We start from the raw sequence: 16,945 nt of genomic DNA on the forward strand, positions 1-16,945 counted from the left end.
ATTTATTTATTTCTGATGGGTATGAGAAGTACTTAGCTTGTATGACTTAACCTCACTCTAGAAAAACACAAGAAGACATCAGTGCCTCAATGGCTTGCATACTGTAGTTTTTTGTTACATTTATTAAATGGCTGCTTTCTGATAGACAACAGTTTCATCACTTACAATCTGTTGATATAGAAAATAAGAAATAATTAATGTCCTGCAAAATAATTTTTTGGTTAGTGGTGTGCCTTATGCTGCAATCCCAACCTGCACCTGGGGTTAGAGATAAAAGATTTTTAAAAAGTACAATCAGGATATCATTAGAATTCTTAGGTGATCCTAAAGCATGCTAAGCCTGTCATGAGGGTGTAATTCTGTGTAGGAGGGCCCTAGTCATCTATTTTCATTTTATGCAACTAAGATAAAATTCTGTGCTTGTTTTACTTGACATGATAGTGCTACTTGACATTAAGTTTATTTAGTCAGGGTTGTTAAAAATTAAGGCAAATATACATATTTAATTGCAGGTGACCTGCCACCTGTAATGTAATTAACCTATTTCACACATTTTCTTTTCAAGCTGCCCTCCCAGAATTTGGCAGCTTCATAGTATATTGATTTTAACCTGGCTTCTTGCCTCCACAAATTTGTCTAATATTTCACTTGACTTTCAATATACCATCTATTAAATGTGTTTCTAACATTTTTAATCCCTTCCTGGTTCTCCAAATCTAAAGACAAAATATCATACAGTATAAATATCATCAATAGCATCTTGTTACTTTAAAAGTCCTGTTTGAGTTTCCACTGACATATCTATATGTTTGTTTCAGCTAGATAACAATAAGAAGGAAGGGATTTTTAATTTCCACAACTAATTTCATTTGATTTGTCTAATATTTCTATTTCATGAGATTTGGATTATTCTGGAATAGATCTTGTTCAATCCCACTCAGTATGCCAGGATCCCTCTACTGACAATATACAGTATATACATGTACATGTGTATTTTGTAATCATTTGAAGCCCTTATTAGCCAGGCCCCAACATATTGAGGAGCTTATTGTGCCATATTGATGCACTGGAAATCTGCAGTTCCAAAGTGCAGGTTTGCTTATGGTTCCAAAAAAATCTGAGGGGCAGAGCTTTCAGCTATCAAACTCTTTTTACTGTGGAATCAGCTCCATGATTCAGTTCGAGGCAGACACCATGTCCATATTCAAAGGTAAACTGAAGATTTTTTGATAAAGCATATACTGTAGGAAGTCCATCCAATAGCTGTGTTATCATAGATCTATAATGCTGGGGCAACCTCCAATGACGACTGAACTCCTCCCTCTCCATCCTCCTCTCTATATTCACATTCTACAAATACAGTACATGTCCCTAACTACTTCTATTCTCTGTAGTTTTTTGTTCTCTCCTTCTGTTCTCTTTCCATCTGTCTCAGTCTCCAGTTCCTTATGTCCATTGAGTTACAGAACCCGGACCTGTGACCGTCACTTCCTGCTAAACATAATCATCTCAACTGTTATCATCACAGCTAGCATTAGCTTCTGTAGTTTCAGTATTTCCTGTATGGCAGGTCTAATCAGCAGCTTCATCAGTAGCTTCCTCCACATATCACGGACCACTGGATATATTGTAAATGCATAATGTTCTTTCTGCTCTTGTTCTCTCTGACTTTTTTTCTCTCCCTACTCTCCCTCATTTCTCTGTCACTCTCTCACCCTCCCTGTTTTGTCTCTCTGTCTTTTTTCTTGACTGTCTCTCCCTTTGTCATTGTCTCTCAGTCATTCTAATTCTTTTTTTAAGTATACAGTGTGTATTTCATTTTATTTTTTCATTTCTCTCTCTCTCTCTCTCTCTCTCTCTCTCTCTCTCTCTCTCTCTCTCTCTCTCTCTCTCTCTCTCTCTCTCTCTCTCTCTCTCTCTCTCTCTCTCTCTCTCTCTCTGTGTGTCTCGCCAATAAATGGTCAGGATTTGCTCAAGGTTTCTGCCTGTTAAAAGGAAGTCATTTTTTTGTCCTCCATCATCAGAGAGTGTCTTCATGTGGGACAAGCTCAGTTCAGGTCATTCTCTCCTCTACCTGGAAAGTGTCTTGAGATAACTTTTCACAACCAATTCGAATTCCATTGGTGGCAGTGGCAGACAATGACACATGATGTGCTCCATGTGTAAGGCTGAGCTGTTTGGTATAAATTAATCTCTGCTTTCGTAAAATAAGCTAGGTGGTTCCCCAGCTTCAGTGTGTCAACAGATGGGCTTTACTGGTGCACACAGCCAACCCTTGGCCTTTCCAGCATGGCGGACAGACAATATTTTCTACAACATACCACAATATGTGATGCAAGCCCGCAAGTTGGATGTACAGGATTGGTGATATTCCTGCCGGGCATTTCTGCCTGACGCGCCTCCTCCGGCGCCTTTGGGATGCTTGTGCACCCTGAACACCTTGGACCTAACTGGGTCATCAGCTGGGGACCACCGGTCATTGATGTTTCGCTCCTTTAACCCCAGGACATCTCCCGGTGGCGGAGTGATGGCTGGGAATTCTCCCTGCCAACCCCACTGATGCCCTAGGTGTTACTCGGTCCCCAACTCCTATCCTTCCTCCGCAGCCACAGCCAGAAGCTGCCCTTCTTTGCCTCCTCCGCCAGCTCCCTTAACGCTCTCCGGTGACCAGCTCCTGTGCACCCCAGATCTCTGAGCAGGCGAGAGTTGAGGAGCCCACAAAGCCCCTGCACCCCACCTCAACTGGGCAGATTGTGGCATTCCAGCCTGCCTCCCTGCACTCAGCAGCCAGGTCTGAATACTTTGCCCTTTTCCTCTCGTGTGCAGCTTCTAGACCCTCCTCCCATGGGACAGTGAGTTCCACCAAGAGGACTGTTCGCTTCCCGTCTGCATGACTCGGCAACCTCTGCCAGCTTCTTCAGGACAGCGTCGTGCCGCCATCTATAGCGGCCTTGGGACAGCGCCGTCTTGCAGCCTGAGAGGATATGCCACACGCTAGCATTGATGGTGTTACAGAGGGGGCAGATCTCTTCAGTGCCGAACCACAGGTGGAGATTTTGGGGGCAAGGTACCCCATTACTTACAATACTGTAAATAATGGGGTACATCACATTTAATGATGTAAATATAGACGTCAGCAATACATATTCCTATGCATCTTTCACAGTATTGTGATCAAACTCACCTTCTGTCAGAGATCCAAACTTCTGGACAATGCTTATTTATGGAACCCAACTGTTCTTCCTCCGTCATTTTGTCTTCCTCCCTCTCTTTTTCCTGGTTTAATTTGTTGCTGACAGCTGGATGTTGTGCCTTCTTGCTTCCTTCATGGTCTTTGCAGTAAGACGGACTGTTGGAAACCTACACTCAAAAAAGAGATGGGCAAATTCACCAACCCTGCTCCAGCATGCCCAGGGAGACAAAATTGGGAATTCTCATTGAACGATGTGTGTGATAGCATTTCTTTTATGTATAAATATATGTTAAATTAGTTAAATTTAGTACCTTTCCTGCATTTTTCAGGGACTGAAACAATTAAAAGAATTGAGAGATATCTAAATAATTGGAGGGTTGCTTCCAAAAAATGAAGAGCATGTCATTCCCTGGATCAATAATGCCATTTTCATTGCGTGCCTTCACTGCATGGTTCAATTTAACTTGAGTCCGGTCCATTTTGTTTTATTTTCCATTATTGAGAGTATTTGGCAGCTGACACTTTAGTAAAATATACAGTATATGTACATATATAGAGTGCATTTTGTCAGTGGCTAAGAGGTGCAATTTGTGTATTTATTTCCAGACATGTGGCAAAGTGAAGGTTTTGATGCAATGCCTTGATAATTAGATGTTCCCTCTTAAATTGTGAAGGCACTATTTGCTTTAAAAACAAAGTAATGTACTTGGTCTGAAAGTGAGACACATGAAGTCACATTAAGTGGTGCCATGCAGCTGAAAATCTTCTATATCCATTTAAAATATTACTCACACCCTTTATTGTGTGTAATATACCCTATGTCAGACTACTAGATTTTGGTTGGTCTACTAAAGGACATGCCTGGAAATTTCTGTGTGATGATCAATTAAAATACAGTGGAATTCTATAAATTTACAGACACATGTGATCAGTGGTTTGTGTTGCGTTTACCTCAGCAAGGCATGATCTTCTTCTGTCCTCTGGCGCCACTGATTCAGGTATTCTCTCTGTCATGGGGGATATAGTGTAGATGGCGGGACCAAGCCTCTGTTTACATTGCAGCAGAGATAAAGCTGTTTTGCTGGAGAGGCCAGGTGGGTTGGGGTCATAGCCACTCGTAGACCATGCTGAATACACTGAGGGCTTCTGTTCATCTAGAGCAGAAGGGCTTGGTTTAATGTAATTCAAATAGCACCAACTATTAGAGGTGCTGGACAGAAGGCTGGGGAAGGATGATCCAGCGTGCTTGTTGGGAGAGCAATTGCTAGGTAGACATGACTCCCCTTTTACTTCCTGACAGCATGTGACCACAGATGCCTTATCAACACAAGCCCCTTCTCTCTCCTCTCCTTCTTTTACTCTTTTCTGTTGCTGTTGTGACTCAGGGTGAATCTCTATACTGTTTGAAGGAGAAAGCACACGCTTGTTGCCCCCTGAACTAGATATCCTCAAGCCATCACCAGACCATAATTGAAAGTTTGGACTCAAGTCCCCATCGTGTCTGTATTCAGGTATTGGGGCACTTATGCTTTCTGAAACAGAATCAATCTTCTCCTCGGGTGTGGGGGAGGTGACTTGAGATAATGTAGTGTATATCGCGCATCCTAAGGTGAGTGTGTCAGTTTGTAGACGAACTGCTACTGCAGGAGATGTGACGGGCGTTAGTAATTCCTGACTGGAACTGATTTGAGGGACAGAATGGAGGGAGCGATTTACTCTAACTGTTGGATAATCATCATGTATTAAAGGAATCTCTAGTTTCAGTCCTGTAGACACGGGAAGGTATCGTGCTCTGGCTGCCCCTGATGGTCCATGTATAGGATAGGGCTGTGATACCTGAGGAGTGGACTGCCCGGTAGGGATGTGTGAGGTCTCTTCTGTCACGGTTTCTGCAGCTGTGCAGTGAGAAAGAGACAGTTCGGTGCTGCTTGTCAACAGAATATTTTGACTGAGATTCCACTGAGCAAGGATCTCTTTAGATTGTAATTTGACTGGATTGGACAAGAGCGTCTCACCTGACAAAGGAGAAGTAGAGGACTGACTGCAGTACACAGAAGTTGGGCTTCCCCGAGAAGATGTGCTAGGTTTGACATGTTCGGGGCTACGACTTGGTAAGTTACCCTGTTTTTCTTCTTCTTCATCTGGATCTCTGACAGCTGTGTGTCTCATAAGGAGACATTTTCGTCTTTCCTTCCAGCCAGCTGCAGTGCGCTCAGGGGACATGCAACTGTAGTCAAAAGACTTGCTGCGAGTCTCAGTCACTAGGACACTTGGTAGTGGATCATGAGGTGCCTGTTCAGATGCAGATCGTCTCATCTCTCTATGTTGGTGCATGCCAGGCACTGTCAACATGTCAGAGGCTCTTGATTTTCTCAACGGTGTTAATGTTGCTATCTCCATGTCTGGTCTATTTGACTCCTCAAAGGATGTGGAGCGGCTAGATGCGTAAGATGCATTGCTATCCTGACTCGGGCTGTGGGGCAATGACATTGAGTCGAAACTGGATTCCCCTGAAGACTGGGCAGCCTCAGCTAGACGTAAACGCTTCTTTTTTGGAGGAAGCTTTTCAATAGGAAGCTGGGATAAAGAGGGACTTCTCTGTGGCCATTGAAATTCATCAGATTTTTCTGAAAGTTTTGCTTTGGGGTTAGCCTCTATTGAGATCCCTGTGCTGGTGTTTGAGTCCTCTGTGACCAGTATTTCTGGAACCTGCACATTATGCTGGCGGACCAGTTTTCGGTTAGCTAATTTTGTTGACTCTTTGTGTTGTTTCGGAGGCAGGAGTTGATATTCTTCAGGAGAAGCAGAGTTTTTTGTTGCTTCAGGACTTTTATTCTCATTGCACAAGGATTCTTGTTTTTCAAATGAACTAGTATGTTGAATAACCGAACAGGTTTGTGGTGTAGGTCTTCTGGGACTTTCATACACAGCATTGCTGTCATCTTTACAGTGTCCTGAAACAAGGCCAGGAGAGGGTAAGGAAGAAGAAGTGGTGTCATCAAATTCAAAGCTATCCTCTTTCCTTCTCTTGCGCATTGCTGAAACTCTGGCTCTGGCTGATTGGATAATTAACTGTGAGCAGTCCATTTGACTAATTACCATCTCATTTCTGGGTTGATGTATGAAGCACAGACTTTCCTTGTGTCTCTTATAACCTTCCCAATCTTTGCATCCAATCCCACAAGCCTCACATTCATATTGCTTTTGTGGATTTTGCTTGTGGTCAGGCATGGTGGTCAAGATGTCAGGACAAAATGAATGAGAACCCTCATGTTCCTCTTTTCCAATTTCAGAACAAATTGGGATTTCAATAGCTGGCTGCCGTCTTAACATCCCATAACGACGAGATGCTTGTCTTTCGGAAGGCTTTCGTTCATCAAAAGATTGACTGGGGCGGAATTTACTGGTGTCACAACTTGAGATGTCAGATGAACTTACTTGTGCAGTTGGCATCGAGTGACTTCTCACCAGGGTGGCTGATGGTTGGTCAGGTGGCTGCTCCATACTTAAAGATGGATGATGAAACTTTTCACATGGAACTCCCATGGTAATAGAGCCACTGGTTTTATATCCCAGATCTCCAGCTTTAGGGCTTTGAACTAGTTGTTCTTTCGTAGATGAACTCTTCTGAGACTCTGAACTATTCTTTCTGGATAATGAAAATCGTCTTGGTTTTACACTGTCAATCTTACTGGTGTCCACCACTGCCTCGTTGATAGTGATGAGTTTGGTGATATGGTCAATGACCTGCTTCTTGGGGACTGTGAATGGTATGCTTTTGTCCTCCTCACCAGAGGGCTGCTGGTTGTGGTGCCGAGGCATCCGTCGTAGGTGTCCGAGACGGCCATACTTCCCTAGGATGATCTCTGCGTAGCTTTTGGCACTTGTGTTGTTAGGACTGTCCTGTGACTGTTCAGTACTTTCAGAGCGAGAGAAATAACCAGATTCTGTGCTGCCTTTACTCCCTAAAATTAAAGATGAGGCCTTTTCATCTGATGAGTCTTGAGAACCATGTTTTCCTCTGCTAAGACGTAGGGCCAGTCTCTTTTTCACTGCATAGGAGTCACTGTTTCCTCCAGTACAATCTTTGGCCCTGTCTGTTTCACAACTCTTGATTGAAACCACGCTACGTTGTCTTTGTGAATTGGACGATGCTGATGATAAGTGTTTGGTCTCATCTTCTGACTCAGTGACTTGCTCTTCTACAGATCGTGGTTCCCCAAGTGCCAGACCTGCCTTCACCCTGTGTGTATGAGATTTGCGGTGTTTATATAGGTTACTCTTGGTCTTAAAAGAAAAGCCACAGGGGGCACATGGATATGGCCTTTCTCCTGTGTGAGAGCGAATATGTTTTTGTAGGACACTAGGTTTTGCACAAGCACGACCACAATAAGTGCAGACATATTTGCCTGGTCTCTGGGGCTTACGCTCACGTTTCTGTTTTGGAGTGCCCTCGTGTGTTTCTGGTTTGGTCTCAGTAGGGCCACCTGCTGATGAACATGGGACTCCTGGGGACAAACTAGAAGCTGTGGTTTCTTTTCTTGCAGTAGTTGCCTCATGTTTGGTTTCCACAGCAGTATCTGAGTCAATGTTCTGTCGCTGCTGCCTGAGCCGTTTACGTTCAGGATGTTGTCTTTTGGACTGTTTGGCCTGCTGCAAAGTGCCATGGGGCTTCAGGGAACCGGCTTGCTGTTGTTGATGGGGCTGTGAGGGAGACTCAGGCGGTAGGCCTTGGCAATGAGACTCTGGTTGGAAAAGCTCTTGACCTCCAGACTGCTCCCCAGTCGTCAGGCAACTGTGCAAGGCCTCCATAAAATGGAAGAAGACCCTCAGGTAGATGGGAGGGCTTTGTCTGCCTGTGCCAGGCTACAGAGTTCAAGCCAAATCATTAACTGGATAATGGCTTTAATGTGAGGGAAGTCTACCAAGTTACGTCCACTTAAGATGACTGTCAGACCACATAGTTTTTACTTGTCTTCCTTAAACTGTATGACTTAACAAGAGGATGGTGCCATAAAATGTAGAACATGGCAGGTGTGGTATGCCATGCACTGTGGAAGAATTCCCTTTCCATGATGACCTTAAGTATCCCATTGTGAAGCAAAGCTTGCTGCAACACAGATTGATTCTCAGTTGACTTGGTTGAATACAAGATACTGCTTTCTTCTCACCATGGAGATCTGTGAAGACAAACAATTTATGAAGAATGGTGCACACAATTCAGCTCGGAGATGCAGATAATAGCCTGGCCCCCTGCCTGCCAAATGTGGATATTTATGTTTAAACTGTTACATAATCACTGTATGTGTCATACCATACAGCAGATTCTCGTTGCTGTTGAATACTTTCTAAATGAAAGGGTTTATGTAATATCTCTGTATAAAAATATATGCTATAGATATATATATAGATATATAGATATATATATCTATATCTATATCTATATCTATATCTATATATATATATATATATATATATATATATATATATATACACACACATAAATAATTTAAAAAACTGTTAAAATGTTGAATAAATTTAGTTCCACTTCCCAATTGCATCTCACATGTTGTCAACAAGTTTTTGGGGGGCCAATACTTTCGCAAGGCACTGTAATTATATTGCGTTACATTACATATTCCTCTTATGCAGATAAAATTAGTCAAACTTTCTGCTGCAGGACAAATCAAAAGAAATATTGGTGAACATTTTAGTTTTAATTATATTTATTAACCGTTTTACTTGCATACTAAATAATTCTGAAATTAATCGTGAGGCTGTTGCACATGAACTGGGGTGGATGTTTCAACTTGCTTGAAGTAATTGTTTTTTTCATGCAGTATTAAAACATGCTTACTTCAAAACCATGATTATCAGACCGCGCCACAATAAAAACTACTGACACATAAGTGCACATGTAGATGACTACACCTGTTTCATTGCTACATAGCACAGGAAACAGGTAATTCTATCTGACTAGCTTTGATTTTAGATAAAGGATCAAAAGGCCAACCCGAATTAATGTAGTTCATGCATTGACAGGGTGACTCAGTAGAGATACTGTAACAAATTTCACTGTTTTTTGTGCCAGCAAACTGAAACAGTAAACAAGGCTTCCCACGCATTGACCAGCTGGTTTCTACACCCACATTCTGGCGGAAGACGCTAAAGCTGCTGGATTATATCCAAATGAACGATAACAGGTTGATAGCCATCTTTAGTTGAACTTGTGGGAGGAGAATACTTCTCAGTATTTGATGAATATTAAGCCAACATTTCTTGTCTTTACTGAAATAAATAATACCATATCCAGTATGGTCATTATATCGATACGATTCTGAATATTGTTCAGATGTCCTAAATCTCCTGCAGTCAGACTAGTAAGTGGTAAGTGTAGGCCAGACAGGTAGAGTAAATGGAGTCATAGCTTTTGGAAGAGAGTCAGAGACTTGGTCTTACTGAAAATAAGGTCTCAGAGCTCAGACTCATACTCCACACATTGGTGAAAATGACTGGAATGAAATATATTTCCGATGGAGCACTTGGAGTGTTAAAACTGAGAGACAATTTAAAAATCATCAAATGCATCTGCTCATATTCACTTGCATGTGACAAACTTATTTCTGCCTGAACAAAAGACTATTCAATTGTAGCTCTCGTGGTGCAAATGAATCTCACTGGCAGTTTCTTTTTCTTCTACCCTTCTCTCCTCGCAAATCATGTTTCCAACCTGGTCTTGGCTCTAAGCCTTGGTGATTCTCTCTAGGAGAACTGGTCCTAGACTTTGATGTAAAACACACGTCTTTCTTCTGTCTGTTAAAATTAGACAGCTGTTCCTACGCCAAAATACAAACTATTTAGTAAATACAGTATTGGATATTGATGTCTTTGTGGAGAAATTATCCATTACAAATGGATAAACAAACTCCCCTGATTTGAACGACCAAATAACCGCTGCCCTGGAGTAATACCACTCCAACACTCCTGTTAAAGAATTTGAATCAGGCCTGTTGTGGGATCAGGAGGAGGTGCACAAAATCATATTAATAACCTGAGTCAGCACAGGTTGGAAACATTGGGATAATGAATCCTGACTCACGATGTAGAGCAGAGAAGCTAGCTTCCTTTCTGCTTCAGAAGAGTGGTGTGATGCTACATTGTATTGACAGTAACATAGGCTTTGGCAAGATAGAATTAGCTGATTAACATAACAACAGTTCAAATTTTGAACATCTTATGTGAAAATATTATATATATTATATTTTGCATATCTTAAGTGGTAAACACTTTTAACTGCTACTTCAAAATATGTGTTTACCTGAAGAACTTTTAACCATTCTTTTTGTGTCCCAGCAAATTAATCCAGTGGGTCAGGCTGCATAATACATACATTGTTAACAGTAAAAAGAAAAGAAGCCCTTTAGTGCAACATATGAGGTGTCTGACTTCAAGAGGGGAAAACAGAGTTTAGTCCTGCATTTAGTCATTGTGCTGAACTTGTGCTGATGTTTTTGCTTCCTTATCGTGATTCACAACTGATTTTTAAAAAAATGTATGGGGCAGTGGTATGAACTGTTTTCAACTTCTGATGGGCAGCCAAAAGCAAGCAGGGATATCCGCAATGTAAGTATATAATATTCTATATGTAATGCACATCAGCAACAGATTACATAGCATACAATGATACAAATCTTAAGTAATTGCATGACTGTTACAGACTGGTTACAGTGTGCATACTTGTACTCTGGGTGCTCAAAATCTGCAGGTATTGGAAAGTATTTCCATGAGTAAAAAAAAAAACCTCTTATACAAATTTGTGAAATGCTGCATCCATTCACATTACACACAGAAAGAGAATATTGTATAAATGGCTTTTTAAAAATCTTGTCAATTTCCTCTTCTCACACTAATGGGCACCCAGCGGTGGTTCCTATGGTAACGGCCCTAAACCATGTGGTAGCAGATGGAAGGAGAGCTGGAGGGCTAAATTTATCTTCCAGCATCCTCACTGACTACAGAGGGAGGGAGAGAGAGGGAGGCAGGCAAAGGTGCCTCCCTCCTAGAAGCTACGGTTTTTTGAGAGATCGGTACACATCTCAAAAGAAAATCAATGATTTGGGAGTCTTGACTCCATACTACTATGATACTCCTCCATTCTTTCAGGAGGAAATGAGATAAAGAATGCCTACTCTGCTGTGTGTGGTAATAATACGGAAGCCTGGGCCCGTCTCTATCAAAAAATACACCACATTATGATAGTGATTTAACCATATTGACAATTTTAAAAGTGTAACAACTCTCACGTGATCTTGGCCTAAAAGGTTATTTTTGGTGCATACAAAATTAAAAACTACTCATTCATGTAAAATGTTACTACTGCCACAGCAATAGCATTCATTCGAGTGCATGCCTCCTTTAATTCAGTCAAGCTTCATGCATATCAAACTTATAGTCCCGTTTTCATTATTACCACTGCCAAGGAAGTGACGTGCCAGGTTGTTTGTCCATTTGTCAGCAGGATTGCACAAAATCTACTGAAATGATTTTCCATTAGACTTAGTGGACAGATGGATCTTATGCCAAGATAAATCTCAATAAAGTTTGGTGCAGGTCTGGAGAAAGGGCTGGATCAAGGATTATTTTAGATTTTTACTGTCTTTAATATGCAGTGTGTTTTCTTTCATCTCATAGGGACTAATGTATGGATCTTCCCATGTAAAAACTTTCGAAGAGGTATTTATGAGCATTTGCATTGTAGTGCATGTATAGATAATGAAGATATGGATCAAACAGATATAAAAATGTTGGGGCAGGGTTCGGGGGTGAAAGACAGCCTAGTTTCCACAGAGTCCCTGTAAATTGTAATTGATACAGTAGAATTCAATTTCGGATAAGGCTTAATTGAATTAAAAGGGACTGTTTGGGCTTTGGCGGGAGTGCCATTTCTTCCCCTGAGAAATTCAAGAAAATGTTGAAACATGCCCAACACTGCAATGTTGAACTAAGTAAAACAGAAATCCTGGAATTACACAAAATTGAGTGGCTATCCATCTGATCCAAGACATATCCTCCCACTGAGTTTGACGGAAACCAATTCAGTAATTCCTCCTGACAAACCCACAGAAAGAAAGCGTAACCATCTTGGTTACATTTTTCCGTCAACATCCAGATGTTGTGGGGAAAAAAGCATCACCATCATCATCTTGCAGACTCATCTGAACTGAAAGCCAAAAATGCCCTCATGTGTTGTTTTTCCACAACAATGTCAGCATTTGCTCTGCTGTCAAGTCACAGCGAACAATTTCATCAGCAACCTAATAGAGGCGCTCTCCAGGGATAGAGAAGAGACCTCTGGGAGTCAGATCATACTGTATGTAACCATTCTTGTGTGTGTGTGTGTGTGTGTGTGTGTGTGTGTGTGTGTGTGTGTGTGTGTGTGTGTGTGTGTGTGTGTCTGTGTGTGTGTGTGTGTGTGTGTGTGTGTGTGTGTGTGTGTGTGTGTGTGTGTGTGTGTGTGTGTGTGTGTGCGTGCGTGCACACACCTCAGGAGTGCTTCCCAGTCCACAGGAGCACATACCAAGCATAGGAGGTTGGAAGCACAACACAGGGAGCTCATTCACTCCAAGTCTTCTCAGTGAGCTTTAATACATTCACTACCCACTCACTCACCATTCACTATGTGCACCCCTCATTCAAACACATGCACCAGCACAAACATCCTCATTGCAAAACCTGCGCTAAATGCATCCGCTTACAAAACACACCAGCAAAAATCCTGAGCTCATTTCAAATATCCACAAATGCTTCTTGTTTTCCCCACCTCTCACTGGCTCATTGATATAGCAGCCTTTTGCAACAACAAAGACCTGAATGGAGGTCCAGTTCTCACATCGCGTAACATAAATCACCTCGCACACATCAGAATCACTGCAGATGACAAAAACAACATGATATGATCAATGGCTTCTTCTTTTTTGTTTTGTTTTTTTTTACCTGGTAGCAGGTAGTGCTGTCCTCCGATTGTGAATGACTGGAGATGGGAAAAGCAGGGAGAGCTAGAGAGAGGTGACGGAAAGGAGAGAGAGAGAGAGGGAGAGAGAAAGGATGAATGAGAGTGACGGTGAAGAGAGAGGGGTAATCGACTCTGTGCTCTACGTGCACTGGGCTAACAAACAGGTAGCTGAGTATATTACGTCTATGAATGAGGAGGTGGGGACACTCTCTCCCCATCTGTCTCCACCTTTTTCATACACCCCCCTTACTGTCTGTCTTTCAGGTAAAAAGTGAAGCAGTAGCTCCTTATTTGGAAGTTGATGTAAGCTTGTGCTTCTTTTGGCAGTGGTCTCAGGCTGCACAGCTGGAAAAACGGGGAGAAGCATAAAGCCAGGGTGAGTGGTCTGTGTTTTAATTTGACTGCGAGAGGGTGTGGAAAGGGTTACTTCATATTTTTACAAGTTTCCACATTCAGGTCTCATTTTCCAGCAGAGAAAACCCTGGAAAATTTTTGAAAACATGTAAAGACCTGCATGGGAAAAAAAAAAGCAACACAGGGTTCCAATTTTTAAGAACTGCTCTGGAGAATGTCCACACACCGGGGCTGGCTGAAACGAGTCCAGGCAGCTCTGACATCACTCCCTGCTCTTTTATACCACGGGTGTCCCACCCCTCTGCCAAAATATTTTTTTCAACAGAGCTTGACATGTGGAGCACTGAGGGAATACCAGCCGCTGGGATGAAGGCAGGCAGTCAGCTGCTCATCTGGCTGGGTGTAAAAAATGGGGAGCTAAGTGGGGAATAGTAAAAAGCCAAGGGTGTCCATCAAGCAGAAACAGGGGGTCTTTATGATTCAGAAGTAAATTTGAAAATGGTACATTATGTTCAGCTGATGCTGAAATGTATGCTTAAAAATATTTAGACCATAACCTTTAAAAAGGTTCTTTGGAGACTCATTTTACAGGTATCAGCAGTACCTAGGTAACTGGTGAGACAACCGGCATCACCACTGATCAATACTTCTTGATTGCAGATGTTTGTGTTTTTGCATACTGGAAATCTCAAAAACGGGTGAAGAGACAGGCCAATCATTTTAGAAGAGTTGATTACATACTGAAGCAGATCAAGACCTGGAACTGAGAATACTTTTTATTCTGGTAATCTTGATATATTTGTCAATTTTCAAATAATTACAAAGAAATTACAAAAATAATAAATCTTTTTTTTTTAAAAATTTAAGCTATTTTTCCTGCTACTTAAACAGCATATTTACATGTAAAACGTATTAGCATAAACATGTATTACACAGACACACATACCGTGTATATATTTATAATAAAAAAATGAATGCAGCATGGTGACGCAGTGGGTGGCACTGTCACCTCATAGCAAGAAGGTTCTGGGTTTGATTCCTTTCTGTGTAGTTTGCATGTTCTCCCCGTGTCTGCGTGGGTTCTCTCTGGGTTTTCCAGCTTCCTCCCACCTCCAAAAACATGCATCTTAAGTGAATTGGTCACTCCAAAATTGTCCTTTAAACACATGTTCTTTCTTGATCTATTATTTTAGCACCACATGAAAACTAACACTGGCTGAGTAGTTTGGTCTTCCTCCACACGTGACCTTCTGGAACTGACAGAGTTGCCACTGCTGAGCTCATCCACAAGGGAGGCTCGCTTTCATGTAGCTGTGGCTCATCTGATGAAAAACTACTAAACACATGTCCTCAACAGAAGGGCTTTGTGTTGAATAAAGCCAATTAGATTTTTAAGAAAAGCTTGCAGATGTTTGCCTCTCATCAAAGAGTCAACCGTCAAGCTCTTCCTAAAAGTCCAGCTGACGTTATTCAACGCAGAGATACCGTGACCTGAATAACAGAATCTTCACAGACACCCTCACAGAAATATTGCTGCTTGTTGGGAATATAGGCTATAGTAGAGGGATGCAAACAAAAGCATAACTGCCCTCCGTTCACAAAACCCAACAATCATAACTTGCTTTGTACCTCAAGCTATACAATACATTAACATTTAATGGTGGCTGAGTACAACAGAGACAAGTTATTTTTAAAAGTGCAGATGGGGAGGCCTGAATTTGGTTTGCCTCCATTTTCTTTGCAGAATGGTGTTTGTCCATCTTCTTGGACTGCTATACACCTATTCTTTACACGTGCAATAACTCTTCACAACTCTTCATTATTTTCAAATTTCTGTATGATAATGGTAATGTAATGGTCTTTTTATCTGCCAGGGTCACTAACCTTTGTGTGAAAAAGTGTGAAATTGCCACATAACAGAAGTATTTACGGTTGTAAAAATCACCTTTTATGGATGCTTGCACTAAGAACAGGTCGAGCACCATATTTTCCTCTGAACTGATTCACAATAAAGCCTTGAGTTTCCATTTTGGTTTTTTTGTCATCTCACCTACATTTCAACAGACAAAGGACGAGACCAGACCAGACCAGACCAGACCAGACCAGACAACCTTCAGCAGAAAATCTCCAGTCCAGAAGATTACTTATGCCTCTGAATAGATGAAGAAGCACTAAACACATGCAAGCTTATCATTTGTTCTACTAATCATACATGGCCACTATGATAAAGAAGGGAAATCCCTGAATTATGCGCACAAAAAAACAACAACAAAAAATAACGTTACCATGGCACAAAATATTCAACTGAGCTAAAAAAATGTCTGAACAAACAATAAAGAAGAAAAGTTGCCCTTCTGGTCTTCCCACCAACAAACCATGTTGACAGATGTGTAGGGCTTAGTTGTGGTGGGTGGAGTTGGTTCAGCCCCTACTCCCAAATGTTCCAATAACAAACTAATTCCGTGTGTATACAAATGTACATTTATGGACCAAAGAAACCACTGTATATACTTCAAGAGGCTCCTGGTCTTCTATTCACCTGTTCTGGTGAGGCTAGTGCATTCCACTTTAGAAACATAAAGCAACTATCAAATGAAAATGGGTGTGACGTGAGAGGTTGACACATTTTATTGAACTTTTTTCTCCACCAAAAAATTACAGATACTGGATCACAAAAGAAGTCTTAATTACACAATTTGATTTATTTATTATTATTTTATGGCATCATCAATTATGCACAGATGTTTTGCCGCCACATGTTAAAAATCAAATACTAAATAATTGGTATATCTTAACTCTTGATTGTTGTTTAAAAAGACATCAGAGTTATTTTAGACATCTTTGAACTTTGCATCTATTAGATCATTCTAGTGTTAATGACCAACAAGGGTACTAATCTTTTCCTCATAGTTTCATCCAACTCTCATTAAAAAACTGTGTTTTACCGAAGATGAAGAATTCTCTCCTTTGATTATACACATTTAACTGTCAACCAAGTGACTCATGATGTATTAGAATTATGAATAAATACAAGGCATTATCCTTGTCAAAATGTACAGGAAGCAGATGTGCATTGGCAGATGTGTAACGCGGACCACCAAAGCAACCTCTGAGTGGTTTCAATCAATAATGCTCCACATACTGATCTGTCTGGGTGGTCCAGCACCAAAGCCTATTTTGAGGCAGGAAAAACCCTGCTTACAGGCCGCCTGAGGCTTTGTCAGAGACCGGCTGTTGTTTCTGCAGCTCTTGGTCAGCATTTGCTGATAAAAGTCGACATGTCATTGCTTTAAATGATAAAACCAAAACAATACAAAAACAGCAGAAGAAATGAGACTGGTCTTTAAAATAGATGTGGTTTAAAATTATCACGGTGACATAGCCAT

At 41.3% G+C, this 16,945-nt stretch overlaps 1 protein-coding gene across 3 annotated transcripts in view; it reads right to left on the reverse strand.

Annotated features, from left to right (window-relative positions):
• The window catches only part of hivep3a (HIVEP zinc finger 3a), a 34,964-nt gene that overhangs the window by 6,316 nt on the left and 11,703 nt on the right, over positions 1-16,945 (reverse strand). The window contains exons 2-4 of one of the 3 annotated variants that reach the window (XM_068333415.1): positions 5,209-8,373; positions 4,145-5,088; positions 3,185-3,360 (exon numbers count right to left, since the gene is read on the reverse strand). In XM_068333415.1, the coding sequence (XP_068189516.1) occupies positions 3,185-3,360; positions 4,145-5,088; positions 5,209-8,005 (3,917 nt within the window). In that variant the 5' untranslated portion in view covers positions 8,006-8,373. Of the gene's footprint in view, positions 1-3,184; positions 3,361-4,144; positions 8,374-13,186; positions 13,296-16,945 lie in introns of those variants that run through there. The other 2 variants (XM_068333414.1, XM_068333413.1) reach the window with 2 other exon arrangements.

The sequence above is a fragment of the Antennarius striatus genome, chromosome 14, assembly GCF_040054535.1.
Source record: "Antennarius striatus isolate MH-2024 chromosome 14, ASM4005453v1, whole genome shotgun sequence".
In the NCBI taxonomy this organism is placed as follows: Eukaryota; Metazoa; Chordata; class Actinopteri; order Lophiiformes; family Antennariidae; genus Antennarius; species Antennarius striatus.